General features: G+C 42.0%; 1 protein-coding gene across 1 annotated transcript; it reads right to left on the reverse strand.

Moving 5' to 3' along the window:
- Window positions 1-1,798: 1,798 nt before the first annotated feature.
- On the reverse strand, window positions 1,799-2,852 carry XCR1 (X-C motif chemokine receptor 1). Its single transcript, XM_008929561.2, has one exon. The coding sequence runs from the start codon at window positions 2,810-2,812 to the stop codon at window positions 1,799-1,801; it is 1,014 nt and encodes a 337-aa protein (XP_008927809.1). The 5' UTR covers window positions 2,813-2,852.
- Between the last annotated feature and the right edge of the window lie 5,653 nt (window positions 2,853-8,505).

Raw genomic sequence — 8,505 nt, forward strand, 5'->3', positions numbered from 1 at the left:
GCTGGTGCCTGTGAAGTGGTCCTGGCTTACCAGAACAGAAGAAGAATTTGGACTCATTTGTCCTTCAATAGGTTATCTCTGCTATTGAGTCCCCAGTCCAAAGTCTCTTGAAGTGCATAGAGGCAAACACATTAATTTCAAATGTTTCTTATCAGGAGGTAAGATCCAAAGGCAAGTCTCTACCATAGCCAGTAAAAATGACAACTACTTTTCTGTGGTTTGTTTGAACATGAGTGAGTTCCCCTGTGGTGTTAATTAGTAACCTCTCTAATTTTTTAAGTTTTAGTCTGTAACTGTAGTAATGGAATACCAGGACTGATCTGTTCACAAAGGCTCATCTGATGATAAGGGACATAATATGATCACTTTGTTCTGGCAAGTAAACTGAAGCACAAACTAGAAACCGTGGGCAAGCCCTAGGAAGACTATTTGGGATTATGTCATATATGTTTGCCCCATTCTTAGGCTTTTCCTTAGGTATTATTGCTTCTGGATTTACTCATAAATAGGATATTGTACTATGGGCATACCTGAGTTTCTGCTTTTTGTAAACTATAGAACAGCTGTGAAGAATCTGCAGTCTGCTCCAGATGATCTTTAGAGATCAAATGAAATAGTGCAGAAAAAGCATAGACATTTTAAGATGGATGCCCAAAAAGCCAAATTGTTGCTTAGAACCAGTGCCAAATCATTGCTTGATACCACAGCAAAACTACCTTGGCTTTCTATACAAATGCTAGGAAATGAAATATTCTGGTTTCCAGGGGCTTTGTCATTCAGCTATGCTGGAGTACACACTATATGTTACCCTCCCTGGGGAAAAAAGACCTACTGAGCTAGCAGGAAGAAGAATATTAGTTTCCATTAAAAAAAATAGCCAGACATTAATTTTACAAATAAAGCAAGCTATTTCTATCCTGCTATTTATGCAGCCATTTGTTCTTGCACTATAGAAGTTTAATTCTTTTTCAGTACCATTGCAAAGGGAGAAAAGGAGGGAAAGAGCATTTAGAGGCAAATATGTTCCTGCACTGCTCAGGAGATGGGCTGTCAATCTGCTGCAACCACCTGAAGGGGGTATTCAAAGACTGGAAGAATCCTGAAACAAGGAGCAGTAACAGGAGGAAAACTAGTACCTTACTGAAGTATCTTCTTAACAGCTTGTGTTCCTTCTAGGACTCTCCCAAACTTTCCATTTCAGACCCAAAATACTGCCTTTATACTGATCTAGTTTTATATATATATTTGTCTACCAAAAGAGAAAAGAACATTTGCACTGAGAACTTCAGAAATTCAGAGGTCTTGTAGCCATTGTCAGGACAGTTAATCCTCAAAGCCCCCTCCAGAAAGCCCAATGAGTTTAGCACTGATAAGCACTGAAAAGCACTAAAAGCTATTATAATACTTATATGTCCATTGCTATATACAATCCAAGTATTTTAAGTCTGGCAAGAAAGAGATATGCAACAATATTTATGTTAAAACTTGATGTTTTAGAGCCCAAAAGAATAGGCAATTTTTTTTTCTTTTAAAAACAGAATATAAGTGAGAGAAAATCCATCTCACTGTGCAAAAAAATTGAAGTTAAGATTTACAGACCAATGAAGTAATTTCTCAGCATTCTCAGCTCTCCATCCCACTGCAAATACATTTTGTTATTTTCCATACACAGAATGTTTACAAAGAGTAAATTTGTGTGTCTTTCTCAGGCAAGTGCCTCTAAGAATTAGAGGTTATCCATATGGCATGCAAAATCTGAAAGTTCCTCCAGGACTAGTCCTAATAGTTAGGTCTTGCTTCAGTAGATGGATGCACCTTCATGCTGGAATTTACCTTGAGAGCAGATCCTGGGGCTGGAGACTTGACCACTGCCACAGTGTGAGCAGTGACTGCATAACTGTGCCAAATGCTTCTTGAACTTGACTCCAATAAATACATAGAGCACAGGGTTGAGGCAGCAGTGGGAGAAAGCAATGTTACGGCTGATGTGAAAGGCAAGAATGGAATCTCTTGCATACTGACACGTAGATGGTGGAAAGCTAATCAGAAAGCTGAGGACGTTGTAGGGTGCCCAGCACAGGAAAAAAGCCACCACAATAATGAGAATGAGTTTCACAGTTCTGTGCTTTCTGCGAGATCTTGCTCTGAGCAGGATTATGAGTATCTTGAAGTAACAGAATACGATAACTCCAAAGGAAAACAGGAAGAGTACGTTTCTCAGATAAATGTCCACCTTTTTCCATTTCCAGTCAGCATAATCACAGGTCCTGTTCCCTTCAGAGTTTTCTTGCACTGTGGTGTAAATCACCTCGGGAACCACAATTAATATGCTAACAGTCCAAACAGCCAAGCACACCAGAAAGCTGTAGCACCGTGTCTGGGATCTCAAAGTTGAAAGGGGGTTCACTACACATACGTACCGCAGGATAGTCATGAGAGTCAAAAAGAAAACACCGCTGTAGTAGCCAATGGAGAAAACGGCATTCACCGCTTTGCAAAGGAACTCACCGAAAATCCATCCGAAAGACTGGTCCACTATCCAAAAAGGCAGCATGCAGGAGAAGACCAAATCAGAGACACAAAGATTCATGATGAAGGTGTTTGTTAAAGATGTAAGGTTTTCATATTTGAGTAGGATCCATAACACTAAAGTGTTTCCTAGCAGGCTGAGCAAAAATACCAGAGTGTAGAGGACGGTAGTGAGATGGGTGTTGAATATGAAATAGTCACCCATTTCACAGGTATTGCTTTCATTAATGTATTCATATGAGTAATTATCATCTAAATTGGCTGAATAATATTCTTCATCCATTTGTCCGTGGAAATCTTGCACTGTTCTCCAGCAGCTACTTCACAGGACCGCAACAATCAAACAAAACCTTTTGTGAAAATGAATCCAATGACTAAACTCCCATTGTGGAGGCTTCTGTTTTAAGATAGAAAAAGAAGCAGTGAAACTACCTTGTTTGTCATGTTTTTGGGAGAAGAAGGATTCATTTCTTCTTATGACTAGAGCATGACCAGATAGATACAAAAAATTTACCTTCAAAGCAACATCAAGATCTTAATTGCCTAAGAAGTCAGAAACTAAGATGTTTCTGAACCAATATGGTTGGTGACAACTGTCATTTATTAAGTTTCTACCGTGTGAAGGATGAGGATGCATTGTTTTTTGATGTAAATATCTGAGGTGCCAAGACTTTCAAATGTGCTACTGTTTTTTCAGTTTTCTGGAAGGGTATCAAACTCCTAAGCACTTAATAGTATATGTGATTCTTTGACATCGAGGTTCAGCACTGCATAAACCTGAAAAGCTGAGCAGTACCAGTATCAACAAGTGTAAGCACTAAGAATGGGAAAAGCCATGTTTCTTACAGTTTTTTGTCCTGAGGTTTGTTGATATCTAAACATCTCCAAGCTTTGGCAGAAGCATCATCATACTGGGCTCTCTGTGCATCTCTGTGGCCTACTGACTCTCCAGGGTGCAACAGGAGCAAAGATCACATCAAATCCCTTTTCTGGAGGTGCTGCCTTCCTATTAGAAGATGGCATACAATCAGGTGAATATACACGGTCACAGTAGCCTCATTTCTTTATGAAATTAAGCTAAAAAATAGGTCCAGAAAAATCAATAATGGCTCCAACCAATGGTTCAAAGTCTAAATTCACTTTATCCCAGATGAAGGCTTACCACCATGTTTGGATCCTGATTTAATTTAATGCCATACATGGGGGTAGGTGGTTCAGTTCAGCAAGAAAGTAGCACAGGCAGCACAGGTCCAGGGGCCATCTATCCACTGGGATGTGGTCACACACTTTTGGAGGCAAGGGATGTGTGGGACTCAGTACTGTGACAGCAAATGACCCTGGAACATTTGCCATCAGATTCACAGTCCTAACTGGAAAGACGCTTCTGGCCCCATGCTGCAATCTTCAGGCATGCAGGATAAGTCCTTGTCAAGGCAGTCATCCTCTCTGGTTTTACTTGGTAGTACTGATGACACTTAAGTAATAAATAGGTTAGATTGAGGTCCTGACTGTCATCATGTCCTGTTTCAGCTCAGGTTGGGGGGTATGACTCCTCCTTAGCAACAGTCCTAAGGGAGAAAAGAAACCTCTTTACAAATTGTTAAGGTGCTCCATGGATGAGATGACAGTGCTGACCACTGTCTTCCCCACTTACACCCTCCTCCCATGCTGGCCACTCAGTGACAGTAAGCCCCAGAGCAGGACTGCCACTTGCCAGGAGCTACACAGTTAACAGGGCAGTTGCTGGGCTGCTCCTTGCCTCTGCTGCAGTTCCTGCTGGCCCCTGACATGGGAACTTTCTCACAAAGACCTCAGCCCCTACTCCCTACCTCTATCTGAGAGTTATTCTGACCTGCACATGTCCTGTCCCGCATCACCCCAAGTTATTCTGCTCCTCTCACCCCTGCTGAAGGGCAGGCAGTGGTTAGAGACCAGATATCTGCTGTGGAGCATTGCTCATCCTCCTGCTTGTTGTCAGGAGCTGAGCAACACTTGCAAGGGAGAAAGAACCATTTTGCAAAGGTATTTTGAGATTATGTCAGGTAACAGTTAAGTGCCAAAATAAAACAAGTATATCAACCCATCTATTTTCTTCACAGTTCAGATGATAGGAGATGGTAAATAGTTCTTACAGTCCAAACAATCTCCATTTTCCTGTGTCCATCTTCCCTGAGAGCACTGATGTTGAGTGTCTAGGAAGGCAGGTGCCTAGCTGTGACTGGAAACTGTCAGAAACTCTTGCTGTTTCCATTTCCAAATCTCTGTGTGCCTTGGCATCTTACCCACTTGACTCAAAAGTCTCTGTCTTGCACTTTGGGAGAAGCCAGAGGAATGGTTGCAAGAGGACTGATTTTGTGTCCAGCATTTCCAGAGAAAGTAGAAAAATGCTTCTGTGAAGTAGCTTTTTCCTCTTTCTTTTTCAGTGCCACAAAGTTAGGTCTTGGATAATGCCACAGTTCACAAAACAAGTTCATTTGTCTGTCTTGGGTTTTTCCCTCAGTGTCACTGCCAAACCCATAAATCTGGACAGTAGGCATTTGAACAGTCGATCTGCAGACAAACTTGAGGGCTACTGACATGCCTGAGCAAAGCTACACAGCGAGGTGTAGACCCTGCTGCCAAGATCTCACCACCTTGACATCCAGGTAGTCTGAAGGAGGCTGAGGTGCACTGCAACATCCACCATCACATTCAGCTCCTCAGTTTCCAAGTGCCCACCAACTCCTTGCCCTCTTGAGGTTGCATCGTCTCCACAGCTCACTCTTGGAGAGGTGGTAAGGCCTCTGCTTACCTCAGCTGTTGCTCTTTCTCCCTCAACTATTGTGCCTTTCCCAGATGGTGTCCTCAGCTTTCCTCCTTGCTTCCTGTCCACTGAGGAACCTGAAATCGTTCAAACTGTCTCTTTCTTTCCTGTTTGCTGCAGGGCCAGGCCCTGCAGATGTTGCACTCAGTTGTTCACAGTGATGTCGGGCTGCCCGGAGCATGATACCTCTGCACTGTGCTCCCAGTGCAGGCAAGACCTCTTCACTGCTGACTTGCCATTGGAAGTGGCTCAGCGTTCTCAGGGTAAACACAGCTTTGCACTTTGTGCTCAGTTATAACTGATCTATATGATACAGCATGCTGTGCCATATTGCCTGGTGTAGGCTCCAGAGAATTACAGATGGAGGCTCTAACCTACAAAGCATCAGCCCTCCTTGACAGTTGATCAGGATTATGGGCTTTGATATTACATTTATACCAACTGGGAAACCCTCCATCAGGTCAGTAATGGTAAGGAGAACCTTGCAGGAACCTAAGGCACTTGGATCTTTTCCTTTTTACCTCAAAACTCCTAGAATCAAACCCTGTATGTTTGCTCTATTGTATTTTAATTCCCCCTTCCTACTGTGTATGGATTTTCAGTTAAGATAATGTGAAGGATATAGAAAATTATGTGGTTGGATCAACAGACTAAAAACCTGTTAGCGTCAAACAGGAAATACAAATCATGCAACTGTTTTCATTGTAATATATTATGGTACAACTGAGAGCAGAAGTTGGCTGAAAAATGGCAATTACCTTATTCTCTGTTGTCAAGACAAAGAGGAACAGAGGAAAAACACATCATACAGTTTAAAGTCATTCCTGCCCTTCTAAAGAGCAAGGCATTCAACATTCATTTCCCTCTTATCCAGAAAAACTGCTTTTCCAGAAGCCTTCATTTTCTAGCAGTGCTGTGCTTTGCCTTGGGGCATCACAAAAAAAGAAAAGATTCTAATACAGAAATGGGGAAGTGATATTATTAGTGGCTGCCTGTTCAATTTTCTTTTTCTTTGAAAATTCAGTCAGAATTCCATCAGCTGAAGGTACATATTGTTCATCAGTTTATTTCATTTTCAAACTGAGCATTTGAAAGAGTGGCTGGGAGGAGTTGTCTGCTCACTTTGCAGTCAGCTGAGGGACTGTCAGAGAGGAACTAGCAGGAGCCACATCACCCCTCACTCTGTTCTATGCCAGTCTCCTCCCCAGGCAGGGGAAGCTGAGACAGCCCCCTTTAAGAGGATTCCTTGCATTTACACAGGCAAATTGAGGTTAATTTCATCTTAATTGGAAAATAATGCCCCCTACCATAAGGCATACACTGATGGCATTTGTTAATCACTTTATTCAAAAAGTAATCTGCACTTCACAAATTGTTCTCCAGATTTCTGGGGGGGGGACGGGGAGGGGGGGGAAGTTATCTGGTTTTGTAGGCTGGTTTGCACTTTAGCTACCCAGACAACAAAGGTTGACTCAGAAAATAAATTTCTGTTCCCCTAAACTGGAATTTATCTGGTAGCTGCTTCCTTAGCCAATCTCTTGTTCCAGATTGGGATAGGAATAAAAAATCCCAAATGTGACTTTTTCTGGTAGGAAGAGAATTTAGTTTTTCAAACAGTTTAATGGAGAAACCATTTGATTTAAAGGAAGCTAAAACACATTAATATCTCTGCTACCCTAACTATGACTGGTATCTGTCTCAGGGTCACATGGACAGCAAAGTCCTGGAAGTCCTGATTGCTATGTAGACTTGGTCCAAAGCACAAACGTAGTCCTCTGTGCCCCCTTAAGGGGTGCTGGGGTGAGAGTATATGATCTGGAGGTCTGTGGTGCATAACAATGAAACCACAAACCCATATCTGTTTGATCAGTAGGTTTTATTGGCACCAAGGCTGGTCAGAAAGGATGTGGTGTCAGCAGCTGGGCAGCAGCTGGGCAGCAGCTGTACAACAAAGCACAGACTGGAGCAACCTTAGCCAAGGAGGCTTGTGTGGAAGCGAGGGTGGCTGGTATCCTGCCTGTGGTTTCCTCCAACAGATTTTGTGCCACTGTGGTTCCAGCTCTGGGTATTCCCCATGTTCCCAAGGGCAAGGGCGAGGAGCAATCCAACCCCTTAATTTGGCTGGATGGTGCAAAGGAGAACATCGTTTCCTTCTTGCAGCCAGGCAGGGTTTGGGTTTTTTTTTACTGGTAGTTCATGTGGAGATGAGATGAGTAAGTGAATGTCCCAGGGATGATAAGAAATAGTCCTTTTGGTAATAACTGACTGTGAGGAAATGGAAAACGAGCTTCCTGGGATTTTCTGAGTGGAGAAATTGTCTGTTTGTTTCTACAGTGTAGACGAGTGAGATCTTACAGTATATTTTTTGCAAACAAAGAGCTTGCACTGATCCCTGTGTCTGACATGTAATTCTGATTTGTCTTAATAGTAACACTCCTGGCAGGCACTGAACACTAGCTTGTTTCTCTCAGGCCAGACAGCAGTGACATGACATATCACTTTTGCATCTGCTCCATAGAGAATATAAATGTTCCATTATTTGGCCGTGAAAAGAGCATCACTTTGGTTCTTAGTAGCTGGGTTTGTTGGCAGTAGAAACCAAGCAAATCCACTTCTTATTTTTCTGGTTAAAGCAGAACATATCTGCAGGTTTCTTCTGCCAACAAAATCTTGACACCTACCCACCCACTTTTGTCTCTCTATGTGCAGGTCTACATATATCCATCTGACAAAGTACTGGAAGACAAGGGCTGTCCTTAAAAGATCTCACCAGACACTACACTATATTTAAATAGCAATCTTAAAAATGAATAAGAAGTCTTTTATGTAAAATGTGTGTAAAGAAGCTGGCTCTATTCTCTCACAAATCCTCACAGTAGCAAAATAAAGACAACTATTAAGACAAAGGAGCACAACACACTTTTGGGAAAAATAGTCATGTGTCTTCACTCTAAAGTTTAGCAAAACTCAAGCCTCCATATAAAGTTCATGAACTCATTTTTATGGCTCAGAGACAACATGAAGAACAGGGTTGTATTTTTCTATGGAATTCCATTGCTACTAGTGTATTTAGGCTATGTGCACCTTTTTTTATTCAGAAGGATTATAAGCCATATGTCTAGAGAATTTATGTACCACATCTTTCATGGGATTTCCAGTGTTCCTGCTGAGCC

This window comes from Manacus vitellinus, unplaced genomic scaffold, assembly GCF_001715985.3.
Source record: "Manacus vitellinus isolate BGI_N305 unplaced genomic scaffold, ASM171598v3 scaffold_3_pilon, whole genome shotgun sequence".
Taxonomy (NCBI): domain Eukaryota; kingdom Metazoa; phylum Chordata; class Aves; order Passeriformes; family Pipridae; genus Manacus; species Manacus vitellinus.

What these genes read in the sequence shown, in the direction of transcription:
- XCR1 (XM_008929561.2), bottom strand. Translation starts at nt 2,812, where the DNA reads ATGGATGAAGAATATTATTCAGCCAATTTAGATGATAATTACTCATAT.